The sequence below is a fragment of the Rhinatrema bivittatum genome, unplaced genomic scaffold, assembly GCF_901001135.1.
Source record: "Rhinatrema bivittatum unplaced genomic scaffold, aRhiBiv1.1, whole genome shotgun sequence".
NCBI classification, from domain to species: Eukaryota; Metazoa; Chordata; class Amphibia; order Gymnophiona; family Rhinatrematidae; genus Rhinatrema; species Rhinatrema bivittatum.
In genome coordinates this window covers 505,673-523,050 of record NW_021820488.1, presented here as the reverse complement: position 1 = coordinate 523,050, position 17,378 = coordinate 505,673, and the positions used below count along the sequence as shown (strand labels likewise).

Sequence of the window (17,378 nt, the reverse complement as noted above, 5' to 3'; positions counted from 1 at the left end):
CAAGACTCAAGGTGAACTAATATGGGTCAGTTATTACACTAACTTTGTCAGGGCGGGATTAGTTTTTATAGAATTTGGGGATTTACGTATGTTTATGTTATTGGTGAATGTAGAAGTACTTCGGGTGTGTGTGTGAGTGAGTGTGGTCTTTTTATGATGGTTTTTATGGGTTGTGGATTAATTGAATGTTAATTATATGAAAGGTTGTTTGCATGAATAAATGATTTAAAAATATGACATTTAAATGATGTACATACGTTATGTATTACTGCTAGTTTGGTAATTAAAATTCTTTTGTGAGGCCAACAATTACATAAGTAGATTGGTATTTTAAAAAAAGAGGGGGTGTGTGTATGTAGATTTGGCAATTTACCAATTTTACACCTAATTATCTTGCGTAAATGATTTAAAAACATGTTTATAACATAGTATTGGCTGGTTGGGAGGTCTGAGTGAACTGGGGGGAGTTCAGGCTGAAGAACCAGAAGGGTCTCAAGGACCAGAAAGAAGAATGGGTGAATTGGTGGAGCAATTTCATTTACACATGCATGTTTTAAAATATACCGACTTACACGTGTAAATCATCATTTTATGCAAATCCTGCTTTATTTTCATAAGTGAAAAATAGCAAGGTATCCTGCACCGAGAGGAACTTGCTACCATCCTTAATAAAAGGCTTGGGGTAGACTGCACTGAGCAGAGGTTGTTACCATCCTTAACAGAAGGGTTAGGGTAGCTTGCAGTGAGAGGAAGTAGCAACCATCCTTAACAGAAGGCTTGGGGTAGCCTGCATGGAGTGGCAGTTGCAACCATCCTGAACAGAAGGCTTGTATTTAGCCTGCACTGTGCAGAAGTTGCTACCATCCTTAACAGGCGGCTTGGGGTAGCCTGCACTAAGCAGAGGTTGTTACCATCCTTAACAGAAGGGTTAGGGTAGCTTGCAGTGAGAGGAAGTAGCAACCATCCTGAACAGAAAGCTTGGGGTAGCCTGCATGGAGTGGCAGTTGCTACTATCCATAACAGAAGGCTTGCAAAACATTAAGGGGAAGATTTTCAAAGCCCTACGCGCGTAAATCCAGAGGAGGGGGGTTACGCATGCCAGGCCTATTTAAAAAAAGGCCCGGCAATGCAGTAAAACCCCGGGATGCGTGTAAGTCCCAGGGCTTACAAAAAGGGGCGGGGGCAGGGCCAGAGGCCTGCAACACAGCGGCCATTGCCGCTGTGTCGAGGGATTGCATGCCGGCGCGTGCAACTTGCGTCTGCCCAGAGGCAGGCACAAAAGGTAGGATAAAACGTTTGGGGAGGGTTAAAGTAGGGCTCGGAGGGGAAAGGTTAGGGGAAGGGGTGGGAAGCTCGGGCTAGGGGGAAGGGAACGGGGGAAGGCAGCATGGCTTGGCGTGCGCAAGGTGCACAATTGTGCATCCCCTTGCATGCGCCGACCCCTGATTTTATAACTTGCGCGTGCCTGCGCGCACAAGTTATAAAATCAGGTGTGCGCATGTTATAAGATCTACCCCTAAACTTCAGAAGTCCTAAATTCTTAAAGGCTCTCCTATTCAGTGCCTATGGAACAAATTTTTGAAAAGTAAAACCAAGAATATTCTATAAGTAGATTTTCCAAATCTACAGAAATAGTACTGCTAATGTGCTAATAGCCTTTTGATAAATGCCCACATCACAAAAGTTATAGTATAGGACATCATACCATTCATTATGTCAACTGATACTGAAAGAAGAAGAGCTGAAATTAATCTCAATTAATTTGAACACCTAAGTGTTTGGTTCAATCATTAATTATCATTTGATGCATATGTAGATACAGCTGTCAGCTAGCCAAATATGAAATTTGCTTTATTGGGATAAAAAGTGCTTTGTCAATGGAAGTAGAAAATGCAACGTGCATTTCCAAGAACGCCTAGATTGGGGGTCCTTGAGGCCTTTGCCTGGGTAAAAAGAACACACACTGTTGATTCCTATGCATAATTTTATTATGGAGAAAGGGTGGATGGTTTACAAACAACCAATTTGCCCAAGTAAATTGCTTTTGAAAACTGCCCTTTCCATATAAAAATCCTTGACAGACATGATGGAATACACTAATATTATGTACATTTACCTTGTTCATACCTGCAATTAATATTTTTCATGTTCTTGGGTTTTTTTAAATCAGAATACAATAATTGACACTAATTTGTATCTCATTAGATGACAATGAATGTCAGAATGCTACACAGATTTGTGGAGAGAATGCCAATTGCACCAATACAATAGGAAGCTACTACTGCATGTGTCTACCAGGTTTCAGATCCACAGGCCCAGACAAGTTTGAAGCTAATGATGGAACCTTCTGTCAAGGTAAGCTAAGAAAAATGAAGTTAAACCCCTAGGGAAGAAATGATGTATGCACTATATTCCTGAGACAACTGGACGTTTATGAAGACGACATCACACATCATGGAGTTCTAATGGTAGGGATCATCACCATTATGATAGCAGTGAAACCGTATAAAATAGGTCCTGCTTAAAGAAAATTTGAATCCAGGGTGAAGCAATTTATAATTGTTGAGAATCTAATTGGGAAACAGTAGAGGCCATCCTAGTTGTTTAAGGAAGACATCCAAGCTGCATCTCATCGGTGAATATGGTGAACTAATCAGAGCATGGAGTACCCATGGGAGGGATAGGAGTGAAGCAAGGGTTCAGGGAAGGGAGGGGACAAGGGGAGTCATTTGTCGCACCTACTCCCTGGATTTTAGGGGCTATTTCCCCAGGGATTTATATTAAAAGGACTATAAAAATTGACCCAGGCACTCAACAGGGAAAAGTGATGGTTGAAAGAGGCAGGAATGGGGCAGTCAAAGAAATGCACGAACAGGGATTTCACTTTGAAATCGCCATGCCTGCTTTTCATGGATTTAACTTGCATACTTTGTATCTGCAATATGTGGATTAAATGCACTCATGGCATGGACCTGCCAGTGGATCTTCAAAGAGAAACTCCGAGAGGAGTTTACCTTTGAAAATTGTCTTGCAGGCCACTGAAAACTGTCCTGAGGAGGAGAGGTAATTTTCAAAGGCATTTTCACAGGTATAAGAATGCTTTAGCCATGGAATTAGCCTGTTAAAAAAATTGCCTGCTTAGTATAAGATTAACTTATGCAAGTATGTCCTATATGCCTATAAATTTACCAATAATGGGTCCAGGCGCGCCTAAGGATAGATCTGGGGAAATGTTTGCCAGCGCGTAACCCCCATTAAGCACCAAAGTGTCAGGCCCAGATAAAGGGGCGGAGAGGGATGGGGCTGGAGGCGCTGGTACAGCGGCCATTTGCCACTGTGCCAGGGAAGAGCGTGCCTGCGCGCACAAGTTACTACTGCCCCAGTGGAGCAGTAACTTGTAAAATTAAAAACAAAAAAGGTAAGGTAGGGTAAGTTTAGGGGGTGGGGAGGAGAGGGGAAGGGGATGGAAGATTAGGTAGGGGGTTAGGGAAGTTTCCTCCCAGTCCGCTCCTTAATTGGAGCGGACTGGGAGGAAACTGGGGAAGACCGGGATGCGTCGCCACACGGGAATTGACTAATTCTTCACCCCTTGCGCGCGCAGGGATTGCAAAATCCGGCACGCATGTGCGCCCGGCCCAACAATTTTATAACATGCGCGCACCGGCGCTCGCATGTTATTAAATTGGTGCGGCCATGTGTGCGCGCCGGGAAGCACGCGTGCGCGCCTTAGAAAATCTACCCGATAGGGCGTTCAGATTTCAATGTGTGTAACAAATAATCAAAAGATCTGATGTGAAGAGATTTTTTTTTTTTTTTTGGTGCACATTTTTAAATTATGGGAATAAAATGAGTTGTGTTGTCCAAGCTTCAACATGATAATGTTTCAGAGCCATAAAGGTGGAGACACTACCCTCGTGAGGCCAGCTGGTTCAGCTTATGAAGCAAACAAGTTTCACAAGCTTATGTTTGTGAGGAAGCTAAGGGGGGGCTATGTTCAGTAGGCTGTTCAGTGAGATAAAAGTCCCACTGAATATACTACCCTAAATTAGCCAGCTACAACGCCGGAGGCACAGGAGGGGGGAAAGTATTGGTGGGGAGGATGGGGAGTGTCAGGGAGAATAGAGAGGGGGCCGCCAAATCATTTCAGTGCTGCGGATGGATGAGAGGGAAAGGGGGAAAGGAGAGAAGTCCAAGCTTCTCCATTATAAAAAACAAAAACAGGGCAGGGGGCCCCGCTACAAACACCGGCACTTTTTGTGATTTAATGAGAGGATGAGGGGGATGCGGGAAGCATGGCCTGACAGGGCCAGGTGTGACACTTTTTTTGGGGGGGGGGAGGGATGAGATTGGGCCTCTGGACCTTTTATTTCATTTTATTTTAAGGTTTTGACAGTGCCGCTTAGTCATATATCTTTTAAGGATATCCGGTTAAGCAGCAGGTTTTCTGGCCACACAGGGCCAAATCTAAAATTATCCAGCTAATTTAGCCAGATTTATCTGAGATTCAGCTAAATTAGCTGAATAACTAAACCCCTCTCTGCAATGCTCCTTTTTTATCCAGCTAAATTATAGCTGGGTAGTGACTTATCTGGCTATAAATTACTCAAATAAGTGGCTGAATATGCAAAGGTTTCCATTTAGACAGATAACTTATGAGTTATCCATCGAACTGGCTTTTGAATATTGTCTTCTGCTATTTTAGTAAATCCCTTTAATACAGGCACTGACTCACCAAAACATGATCATGTCTAGGTTCAGGAGACATTTTTTGAATTGGAAGCTTTTAGAAATAGCTTTTACCTGCAGTTAAAATTGAAATTTGGATGCCATATAAAGACACAAGTGATATAACACAATACATATATGGTGTAGGGCTTGCAATAGACCAAAAAGACATTTTACACTTAGGAATACCTTTTTTGTTAACATGGACAGCCTTTGCATGTAAATAAAATAATTTTCCATGGATATAAACCGATCACTCAAATAGCAGCAATTTATTGAGCTTTTACTAAAATTGCATTTAATATATATATTAATTAAATGGAACATTGCTCCCACAGATTCATAGTATATAAAATGCAGTTCATGAGCCACACACGTCTGTATGGATTATTCATAACCTGTGCACAGTGGTATACTGCTAAAGCACCCCTTTTAACACATAGCTAAGCACCCTATTTTTGAGAGTACAGATATTTTTAGGATTCAGTTCTAGTACTTTTACAATGTATAAGTAAAATGTCTCTTTCCATCACTAGGTATTAAAATATATTGACACAAGACAAAAAATATATTTCATTACTGGTAATTATATTCACTCCCTTGTACTAAACCACAATGGGAAACAAAAGTCACATTTTGGTAGGAACATTACTGACCTTTTTCAGTCAAGTGAAAATCTATCTTGCATAATAAGTCCTTTTTTAATTGCAGAATTTAAATCTGAAGTGTAAAAGGAGGAGCCTGAAATACAGACAGATGGTCAATCAGGATCCATTTTAAATTACATTTTCATGTACTGTCCTGTGATTTATTTCCATTTCTTCCTGAAAGATTAAGGTTAATAATGGAAAAATTATGTATTACTATTAACAATTAAAATTTATATTTTTTACACATGTATTATTTCTATCAGTAAATTGGTGTCAAATCTTACAGTTTTTGAAAGTAAACATAAATCAAAATTAGTAGTTTCCAGTTTCCAAAGCCCTTTAATTATCATTTTTGTGGTTAGTTGTTATATAGATGTCACAAAAAAATCAACAGGTTATTATTATTATTATTATTATTATTATGAATGTGCTCCCTATCCTATATTTTATCAGGACAAACATTTTCTTGAAATATGCTAAGTTGAAGGGTACCACTAGTTGTTCAGTGATAATATTCAGATGTACTGCCATTAAATTGCAATTCCTTTTCTCCTTTTGTAACCTTTTGATGTGAAATCATTAGAAGTATGCTGGATTGCATTATCAACAAGACAGCAAAGTGTAAGTTTGTAAATACTTAATAAAAACATCCAATTTTGCATGGTATTTGCAGAAATAGATGAATGCAATGAAACAGATACGGTTGACTGTGGTGATCATGCAAAATGTGAAAACACAGTTGGAGGATATAACTGCTCATGTAGAGAAGGTTATCAACCATCCTCAGGAAAATTACAGTTTAAGCCAAATGATGGCACAATTTGTCAAGGTAAGTGATATTATGAAGGCTTATGTGCTATAGATCATCCGTGAGATCCACCAGGTCCTTTGTTTTAAGGCTCTAATGAATCAACCACAGATGAATAAACACACAAGAGGTTGATATTTGCATGTTCAAAAAAATGGATACATTCTGTCTTAAATTGTTCATGAATAACTTACTAAACACTTCTGTTGTTTGGTAACTTGATATGGTTTATATATATAAGATCAATTTTTGTGATAGTAGCATGCAGGAAGACAGAGAAGCAAAAAGCAGTCATAACTTCTTTGAACCTATAATCACATTAACCTCTAATCCCGTGAGACTTCAGAAGCTGAACAGAATGATCTAAGGAATAACTAAGGGTGTTGTCTCTCTTGGTGTTGTCTCTCTTTTTTTTTTTGCCCCTTTTCTCTATCGGGCCCAGCCAATTGTAATAACAATCCTCAACCAAGAATCATAGACTATGGCTCTTTCCAGAATCTGACTTGCGTGCCTGCACTCTGACTCTAGCCAGTAGATGAGTGATGGCTGGGATTCTCTCTTCCCCAGGGGCTGCAAATGGTGCCTTTGAAACCAGGGGCATAGTCATGGGTGGGCTTTGGGGGCTTGTGCCCCCTTCCCATACACTTTATTTATAAAAGTTAGATTCCATGATCTCTCAGCAATGCTGTCCGATGCAGAGTGCATAGCAATTATAAATACAATTCGTTATAAAAACATTAAAAACAATTTCATAAAAACATAGGAACATAAAATCTAAGAAAAATAAATCAGGTATTACATAATGATTCCCCGCAATACACTTTTTTTAAAGAAAGAAAGTTGACATCTGAAATCAATCAGATTTGAAAAGTCTCTTGAACTAGTAGGGTTTTCAGACCCTTATCAGGTTCCCATCTCTAGCAGGGTGGGTCATTTCCCATCTAAGTCAGCCCCTTGAAGGTGCAGCAGTTAGAGGGCCTGCAGGTACTGGAAGCACTGCTAGTCCATGATCTCCTGTACCTTTAAGAGTGCTAATTTGAATAGGAAACCTGACTGCCCTTGGGCTAGACATGCAAAAGTCTGAGGCCATCCATGTCTTTCTGCTTACTCTTGTCAGATAATATAAGCTCTTTTTTTCTCAGCCCCATAGAATGCCTGGGCTAGGTGGAAACTTATTTACATAATTGCTCTGTAGAAATCTGAGACATTAACCACAGAGAGAGAGAGAGAATGAGAAACAGCAAGCACATGCAGGAAGAGAGAAGAGACAGGATGGGAGCATTGCCAGAAACTGAAAGGGTTTTGCAGCCACTGCTTTAAAGACTGACTCACCTTGAAGGTGGAGTAAGGAATGGAAAATAGTGGGGTCTGGCCATAATACCCACAAGTGTTAAACTTTGGGGGCCACCGCCTAAAAAAATCTAGTTCTGGCCATGCCCCTGTATGACACAACCCTAGCCCTGGCAAACAGCAAAACAGAAACTGGACTTTGGAACTTAAGAATATAAGAAATGCCGTATTGGGTCAAGCTCAGCATCCTATCTCTGACAGCTGCCAGTCTGATCACAACAATTGAGTAGGATCCCAAGGAACAGATCCAATCTTTCTTGCACATAAATAGGGATAAGCAGTGTGGCTTTCCCAAGTCTACATGGCTAATAATAATTTATAGACTTTTCCTCCAGGAACTTGTCTAAACTATTTTTAAACCCAGCTACACTACCTGCTTTCACCACAGCCTCCAGCATCAAATTCCACAGTTTAATTGTGAGCTGAGTGAAAAAATGCTTTCTCTGATTTGTTTTAAATGTGTTACCTATTAGCTTCATTGGGTGTCCTCTAGTCCTAGTACTATTGGAAAGGGTAAATAACCATTTCCTATTTACCCATTCCATCCCACTCATGTTTTTTATAGACCCCTATCACATTTCCTCTCAGCCATCTCTTCTCCTGTCTGAAGAACCCTAACCTGTTTAGCCTTTCCTCACAGGGGAACTGTTCCACGTCCTTTACCATTTTGGACACACTTCTCTGTACCTTTTTTAGTTCTACTATATATTTTTTTAGATGCAGCAATCAGAATTTAACACTGTATTCAAGGTGCGGTCTAACCACTGAGTGATACAGAAGCATTATGACATCCTCTGTTTTATTTGCCATTCCCTTCCTAATAATTCTTAATATTCTGTTTTCTTTTTTGACCACCACAGCACTGAGCCAACAATTTCAATGTAATATCAACTATGATGCCTAGATCTTTTTCCTGAGTGATAACGCCTAAAATTTAAACCTAAGATTGTGTAACTATAGCATGGGTTATTTTTCCTTATATGCATCACCTTGCACTTATCTACATTATATTTCATCTGCTATATGAGTGCCCAATCTTCTAGTCTTGCAAGGTCCTCCTGCAATTTAGCACAATCTGCTTGTGATTTAACTACTATGAATAATTTTGTGTCACCTGAAAATTTGATCATCTCACTTGTTGTACCTCTTTCCAGATCATTTATATATATATTAAAAACCCCTGAGGCACTCCATTGTTTACCTTTTTCCCCACTGTGAAAACAGACCATTTAATCCCACTCTGTTTCCTGTCTTTAGCTTTTACTAGTTTGCAATCCCGAAAAGGACATCTCCTCCTATCCCTTGATCTTCTAGTTTCCTTAGAAGCCCTCATGAGGTACTTTGTCAAATGTACCACATCTACCAGTTCACCTTTATCCATATGCCTATTCACCCCTACAAAAAAAATGTAGCAGATTTGTGAGGCAAGATTTTCCTTGCGTAAATCCATGCTAGTTGTGTATCACTAAATCATGTCTAGCTATATGTTTTGTGATTTTATTCTTTATAATAATTTCCATGATTTTTTCCAGCACTGAAGCCAGGCTCACCGTTCTATAGTTTCCTGGATCACCTCTGGAGCCCTTTTGATATTTCAGGATTGCATTGGCCACCCTACAGTCTTCAGTTACAATGAATGATTTTAATGATAGGTTACATATTACTTGTAACAGGTCTGAAATTTCATTTTTTAGTTCTTTCAGAACCCTGGGGTGTATACCATCGAGTCCAGGTGATTTGCTACGCTCCAGTTTGTCAATCTAGCCTACTACATCTTCCAGGTTGATGGCAATTTAGATCAAGTCATCTGAATTGTCACCCTTGAAAACCATCTCCGGAATGGGTATCTCCCCAACATCTTCCTTAGTAAACACCGAAGCAAAGAATTCATTTAGTCTTTCTGTGATGGACTTATCTTCCCTAAGGGCCTCTTTAACCTCTCAATCATCTAACAGTTCAACTAACTCCCTCACAGGCTTCCTGCTTCAGATTTATTTTAAAAAATGTTATTATAGTTTTTTGCCTTTATGGCCAACTTCTTTTCAAATTCTCTTTTAGCCTGTTTTATCAATATTTTACATTTAACTTGCCAATGCTTATGCTTTTTATTTATTTATTTATTTATTTATTGTTTTTGTTATACCGAGTTTCATGATAGGCATCACATCAACCCGGTTTACAAATAACAAGGAGTGTAAAGCATAACATAACATAAAAAAACAATATTTTCAATAAGAACCTTGAACTTTAAATACAGTGAATCAGAAAAAGGGAGAGGGAAAGTTACAAAAAACAAGGAAAATAAACTTGGGATGGAAGGGGAGAAATTGAACAGCACAATATTTACATTTCAGCCTATTGATACATTAGAATAGCAAGTGGAAAAATAAGACTATGAAACGGTACATAGGTAATCAAATGAATAAATATGACACAGTTGTGAATGGTAATAGTATGATAAATATTCAGCAGGAATTAGTGAGAGAGGGTTTGAGGTTGGTTGATTCGTGTTTACATTCCATTATTGCATACGAGTTAGTGCTAGTGAGAGGAGGTTTTATTCAAGGCTTGGAAATGCTTTTTTGAAAAGCCAAGTTTTTAGTCTTTTCCTAAATGTTAAAGAGCATGGCTCTTGTCTCAAATCAGGTGGGATCGAGTTCCAGAGAGCTGGACCTGCTGATGAGAAGGCTCTGAGACTCAAGGATTTATGTTGGTAGGTTTTGGCCTTTGGAATTTGGAGTAACTCTTTGTAGTGTTCCCTGATAGGCCTGGCGGAGGTGAATTTTTTAAGTGGTATTTGTAGGTCGAGTTGCGTGTGTTGGTTGATAGTTTTGTAAATGATGTTAATGGTTTTGTACATGATTCTATAGTGGATCGGAAGCCAATGGAGGTTTTTGAGAATAGGTGAAATGTGGTCAATTTTCCTGGAATTTGTAAGGACTCTGGCTGCAGAGTTCTGAACCATTTGTAAAGGTTTGGTGTAAGAAGCTGGGAGGCCTAATAGTAATGAGTTGCAATAATCTAGTTTGGAAAAGATTATTGCTTGCAAGATTGTTCTGAAGTCCTGAGTGTGAAACAGCGGTTTTATTCTTTTCAGGATATGTAATTTGTAGAAGCAATCTTTGGTGGTTTGGTTAATGAATGTTTTGAGGTTTAGACGATTGTCTAGGATGGCTCCTAAGTCTCTTACGTGGGTTGTTTGAAGGAGTGTGGGTGGTTTAGGAAGTGTGTTATTGTTTTCCGGTGATATGAGCAGGAATTCTGTTTTCGAAGCATTGAGTACAAGGTTTAGACTGTTGAGGAGAAGTTTAATTTCTAATAGGCAACTGTCCCAGTATTCCATTGTTTTTGAGATTGATTCTTTTATAGGGATTACGATCTGTACGTCATCTGCAAAAAGGAAATGTTTCAGGCTTAATTTTGTAAGTAGTTGGCAGAGTGGTAGCAGGTAGACATTGAAAAGGGTGGGTGAAAGTGATGATCCTTGCGGCATTCCTCTATTAGAAGGGTGGTATTGGGATTCTTTATTATGAATTTTGACTCTTTTTCTTATTTTCTTCAGATGGATCCTCCTTCAAATTTTTGAAAGAAGTTCTTTTAGCTAAAATAGTCTCTTTGACCTCACCTTTTAACTATACTGGTAATTCCAAGATCCTTATCCCAGATGATGATGTCCACCATCATGTACTCATAATTTGGATTATTCTTCCTTATGTGCATCACTTTGCACTTGTCCACATTAAATTTCAGCTTCTATTTAGACACCCAATCCTCAGTCTCGCAAGGTCCTCTTGAAATTCCTCACAATCAGCTTACGAACAAACAACTTTGATTCATTTTGTGTCATCTGCAAATTTGATCACCTCACTTCACTTTTAATTCCAGATCATATATGAATATATTTAAAAGCACCAATCCTAGTGCAGATCCCTGGTGCATTCTACAATTTATCTTTCTCTTTTGATCGAAATGATCATTCAGTTCTACTCTCTGTTTCCTTTACTTTAGCCAGTTATCAATCTGCAATAGGACTTTTCCTTCTATCCCATGACTTTTTAAATTTCTTGATGAATACATAATAAAGGACTGTCAAATATCTTTTGAAAATACAGATACACTATATCACTTGACCCACCCTTGCCCACATATTTGCTAACCCTTCATAAATGTCTAATAGATTTGTAAGCCAACACTTTTTTTTGTCTGAATTCATATTGGTTCTGCCCTGTCAATCTGTGTCTATCCAAATGGCCAGTAATTATGGTATATTCTTCAGAATAACTTCTACCACTTTGTCTGGCACTGACATCAGGTTTACAGATCTGTAGTTTCCCAGATCACCCTGAAGACCTTTTCAAAAATGGACTTGGCCACTCTCCAGTCTTTAGGTATCATAACTAATTTAAATAAGAAGTTATATATTATTAGTAATAAGTCTACAATTTCATTTTTGTGATTGTTCAGAAGTCTGGGATTTATACTATCTGGTCCTGGGGATTTGTTACTTTTTTTGGTTTATTTCCTCTTTTACATCTTCCCAGTTGATCAAGATTTGATTAAATCTCTCTGAATCATCATCTTCAAAGAATGTTTCCTGCATAGGTATCTCCCCTGACATCCTCCTCAGTAAAGACTGAAGCAAAGAATTGGCAATCCTTTTACCCCTCTAACATCTAATGGTCCAACCAACTTTCTCACAGGCTTCTTGCTTTTAATACATTTGAAAAATATTTTATTTTGAGTTTTTGCCTCTTTTGTAAGCTCTTTTCAAATTCTCTTTTGACGTAGCTTATTAATACGTTACATATAACTTGCCAGTTTTCATGCTCTTATTTTCTTTATCTGAATCCATCTTCCAGTTTCTAAAAGACGACCTAAACAGTGTCTTTCACCTCATCATTTAGCCATGCCGGTAATCATTTGGTCTTCTTTCTACCTTTTTTAATGCACAGAATTCATTTAGTCTTGGATTACAAGATGTTGTTTTTAAATAATTTCCATACCGCAAACAAATTTTTAATGTTTATAACTTCTCCTTTGTTTTTTCCTAACTAATATCCTCATTTTTTCATAGTCTTTCTTTAAAGTTGAGTGCTACTGCAGTAGTTTTCCTTAATGTCCTCTCTTCGATGACTGTTAAAATTGATTATGTTATGATCATTATTGCCAAGGGGCCCTACTACTATTAAACTACTGTTACCTCTCACATCAGGGCTTGCATCACAGGGAGGACATCATTTATGGTATCTAGAAACTATCTCCCTAGTATTTCCCAATGAGACATTTACCCAATCAACATTGGGGTAATTGAAATTTATATTGAAACACGTGGTATTTAGAAATTTGGGAAAATTACAACGCTGTATATGTCAATATTTTCATATATTCAAAGTATGGATTTAAGGACCATCATACCACCCCCAGTGCTCACAAGTTGGACTTGTATTTCAAGCACTTCATTGGAGTCACTTTTAATCAATTGGTCCAAGTAGCTAGCATCCAGAACGACAAAGTTCAATTTTTGTATATTTTTGGTATATATTTAAAAAGTATCAACTTTCCTTATTCGTAGTTGTCGGGGTCACTCGTCCCGTAGCTGTCAGGGTCACTCGTACGTCAAAAGAGAAGATGATGAAGCAGCTTGTGTTGCGCGTTTCACAACACAAGCTGCTTCAGAGAAATACGTTTAAGCTCTCCTAATCCAGCACTGCCCCTTTTTTTTTTTGCGGGGATACAAGCAGATCTTTGAGCGGTGTCAATTCATGCAAGAAAACTTCAATGATGCTGCAGGTCCATCAATTTTTCGAACCCGACGCCATTTCCCCATTTAGAATTTTCAGCGGTTCCCCGCAGCTAGCAAGAATGGTCAGGTCCAGGCAGCAGAAAACGTGGCCAAGTCCAAGCAAGGGGTCAGGTTCAGGTGATAGGCAAATGTGGCCTCTCTCAGTCCCCCATCAGATCTCTGCCCCATCCAACAGTCAATTAGAGCAAAAGGGTCATCATCTCTCTTGCCCAGGTGGTGTCAAAATTGAAAACCAGGGGCAGATTGGCCTATTGGAGAATTGGACTTCCTCTTGTAGTCTGGTCTCTCCCATCACATGTTCTTTTTTTCAGCCTCCCAACCAAAGAAAAGAAGAGGGGCTGCTGTAGCCCGACGAATATCCTGCAAGGCTGCGGCAGAGCCCATCCTGCCACAGCCTGAAGAGAAGCCTGTGGGGTATGGCAGAGCCCATCCTGCCATGGCCTGAAGAGAGGCCTGTGGGGCTGTGGCAGAGCCCATCCTTCCGTGGCTCAAACAGAGGCCTGTAAGGCCACAAGGTCATCCCCCCCCCCACACACACACCTTACAAGAGTTACACCGTAGCAGTGGTCTCCATCCACCTCCCTTCTGGCAATGAGGTGCAGTGCTACCATCCAACAGTGGCCAAAGACAAGCCCCAGAAGAGGGAGGCCTGAAAGCTGTATGTGTGTATACTTGTGTGTGAGAGAGAAAGACTGCGTGTGTATGTATATATGAGAGAGAGAAAGAGAGAGTCTGCATGTATGTATGAGTCAGCCTGCACATGTGTGTGTGAGAGCCTACATGTGTACAAGAAAGCAAGAAAGCCTGCATGTGTGTGAGAGAGAGCCTGTATATGTGTTAGAGACTGCATATGTTTGAGAAAGCCTGAATGTGTCTGTGAGCACCTGTGTGTATGTGGGGTAAAGGAGAATTAGATTCAGACAGCAACCAATAAAGGCCCTGACTTTTACAGTCTGGGAAACTGATAAGCATGGGGGTAAACTGCATGGTGCAGCAGATACTACCATAAGCTTGCTGGGCAGACTGGATGGACCATTTGGTCCTTTTCTGCCATCATTTCTAGGTTTCTATGTGAGAACGAGAGAAAATGCATCTGTGTGAGAGTGAGAGAGCCTGTGTATATGAAAGCAAATATAGTGAGAGAGAGGGTCTGTGTGTGTGACAGCATGTGTGTGTGAGAGAGTGGATAAGGATTGTGAGGCCCCTCTCCCCCAATCCACAACAATCTGTGGGTGACTGGAATTCAAAACATCCCATATATGGGGAACTGGAGATTTTTAATCCTCGTATTTTTAAATTTTAAACATGTATATAATTTTAATTACTGGATGTTCATTGGCTGTTGCCTGCTTGACATTTATTCTTTTTATTAATATGGCTTTAATATTATGAATGTTGTTCTATATCTCTTAACTTTATCGCTTAATGCATTGTTTTATGAGGAATGATGATGTTTCTATTTTTCCATTGTTGCACTGCATAATACAGGCAGGTTTGCTGCGGTTTCCAGATCATCTATGTGAGCAAGAGTAAGTGAGCTAGTGAGAAAGAGGACTATTTAAACCAGTTAGCATGTATGTGAGCCAGAGTTTCTGAGCCAGTCAGCATATGTGTGAGAGAGAATATAAGGGAGTTTGTGTAAAAATGAACATGTATGTTAGAGAGTGTACATATATGTAAGAGAGACAAGACCTCCTGCCCCTGATTAATCCATGACAATCTCTGGGTGACTGGAGACTAAAGTTCTCAGGAATGGACAGCGGGGGATATTCTTTAGCCTTAGTTTTAATTATTGGTTCTTATTTGATGTGGCTGCTATTTTGAAATATTTTATTGATATTTGGAAAATTAAAAAAAACAATGTTATATGTTTTTAATCATTGAATGTACTATTCATCAGCTGTTTTGAAATATTTATTCTTTTTAGGAGTATAGTTTTACTATTAGGACTGATGGTTTCTATGTCTTAATTTTGTTTGATGCTTAATGAGGAATGGTGATGTTTCTGTTTTTTCATTGTAGCACTGCATATGGAGCCTGTCTTGTTACAGTTTCCTATTAACTTTTTGTCTGCATGCTTCTAATTATACTTTATTATCTCTTTATTCTGTATTTGGTGAAGGTCTATCTGTGTTCTGTATGTGTGACTGAGGTGAGGTATTCTGCTAGCAAGAAGTTTCTGTGTAGGGATGTATAACAGCTTGGTTTGTTCTTTTTCCCTAATATCAGGTATATTGGTGTATTAGGGCCTGGTGCAATATTTGCAGTGTTGCATTTCATAGGATGGATTGTTACTGTTTGAGTGCTGGCAGTTAGTACTGTTTTTATATGGGAGGTTTACTATATTGTAATTCAGGTTATTTAAAGTTTTCTGAGGGCTGACATGCTTTACAATTGTCCTAATTACATACGGCTGCAGGTGTCTTTTTGTAGAGTTTTCTAATTGATATCACAGCAGTGCATGTAAATAAAACACATGTTGTAAGTAATATTTTTACCTTAGAACACTGGGGGGTAGATTTTCAAAGGGTTACGCGCGTAAGATACGCGCGGAACCCTTTAAAACGCCCCCTGCGCGTGCCGAGCCTATTTTGCATAGGCTCAGCAGCGTACGCAAGCCCCGGGAGGCGCGTATGTCCCGGGGCTTTGAAAAAGGGGCGGTCCGGGGGCAGGGCCGTGGGCGGGGCAGCAGTCAGGGGGCGGTCATGAGTCCTCCGGCACAGTGGCCATGTCGGAGGTTCACGTGCCAGCGCAGGTAAGTTACGCCTGCCTTGGGCAGGCATAACTTTGACAGCATAGGTGGGGGGGGGGGAATCAAAGGAAAGTTCTCTCTGAGGCCGCTGCGATTTCGGAGCGGCCTCGAAGGGAACGGGGAAAGCCATCGGGCCTCCCGTAAGGCTCGGCATGCACAAGTGTGCACCCCCTTGCGAGCGCCAACCCTGAATTTTATAACATGCATGCGGCAGCACACACATGTTATAAAATCAGGTGTACATTTGTGCGCGCCGGGTAGCGTGCAAAAATGTAACCCGCGTGCGTAGGATTTAAAATCGGCCCCTGAATGCTTTTTTTCATGTAAAATCTGTTACTATAAATGTATATTTTTAAATTATTTGTGGAACGGTTGGGACCAGGAGTGCGTGCAAGGCTGTAAAATTTGCCTATGACACCTAATACCCTTGCACCAGCCCTGGCTCCACAAGGAAAAGCAGGATTCCATCTGGAACTGTGCTACTTTGGGTTAGTGGTTCTCCTCAGACTCAGCCAGGACTTAATTTTCTCTTTTTATAATCCCAGGGATCAGTATGGATCACTTCTGGTCCCTCCTCCCCTGGAGTCGGTAGGCAGAGCAGAGCCTGGAGAACCATAAAAGCAGCAGACTGTGTGTAGCCTGCAGTCAATGGGAATGCACTTAAGTGGTGGGAAGGATGCAGAGAAGTGGAGGCAAGCTACAGGCACAGGAAGGGAGGTGGTTAGTCAAAAGGAAGTGCCTGTGCAGTTTTGGGTAGGCTTTTGTCTGTTTTGACTGTACTGAGCTCTGAGAAAAGCAGCTGGCTGTGAAACTAGCCAGTGTCCTAGGGAATGGAATTGGGAAAGGGAGGGGGTCTGCTGCAGAATGGGGAAGGGCTGGCAGCAAGCAAGAGATTTACACCATGAGGCAGCAGTGCTGGACTGGGATCACTCACTGTGTGCGCACATAAGCAGCAGCTCAGCAGTCGAATGTCAGAGAGAGTGTTTGTGTGTCTGTGTCACAGAGAATAAGAGAGAGACACACACCCATACACCCATACACACTGTGTCTGTGGGTATCTTTCTCTCTGATACAAGCACAGTAGACTGTATCAGAGAGACACAGTATGTGGGTGTGTCTTTGTGTGTGTCAGTGTGTATGTGCCAATAAAGTTTCTGCAATCTAAAAATCTGTTTGTGACTGAGCGTGCGTGTGTCTGATACTGGCTGGCAGTGTCATTACTTGCAACTGGTTCAAGAGCCAAACCCGGAATCCAGGATATATTTCTATAAGCCACATAAGCAGATGTAT

General features: G+C 40.3%; 1 protein-coding gene across 2 annotated transcripts in view; it reads left to right on the top strand.

The window, feature by feature from the left end:
- Positions 1 to 17,378, top strand: part of ADGRL4 (adhesion G protein-coupled receptor L4) — a 160,473-nt gene that overhangs the window by 61,956 nt on the left and 81,139 nt on the right. For both annotated transcript variants that reach the window (XM_029586094.1, XM_029586095.1), the window contains exons 3-4: positions 2,206 to 2,355; positions 6,049 to 6,204. In XM_029586094.1, coding sequence (XP_029441954.1) covers positions 2,206 to 2,355; positions 6,049 to 6,204 — 306 coding nt within the window. The remainder of the gene's footprint in view (positions 1 to 2,205; positions 2,356 to 6,048; positions 6,205 to 17,378) is intronic.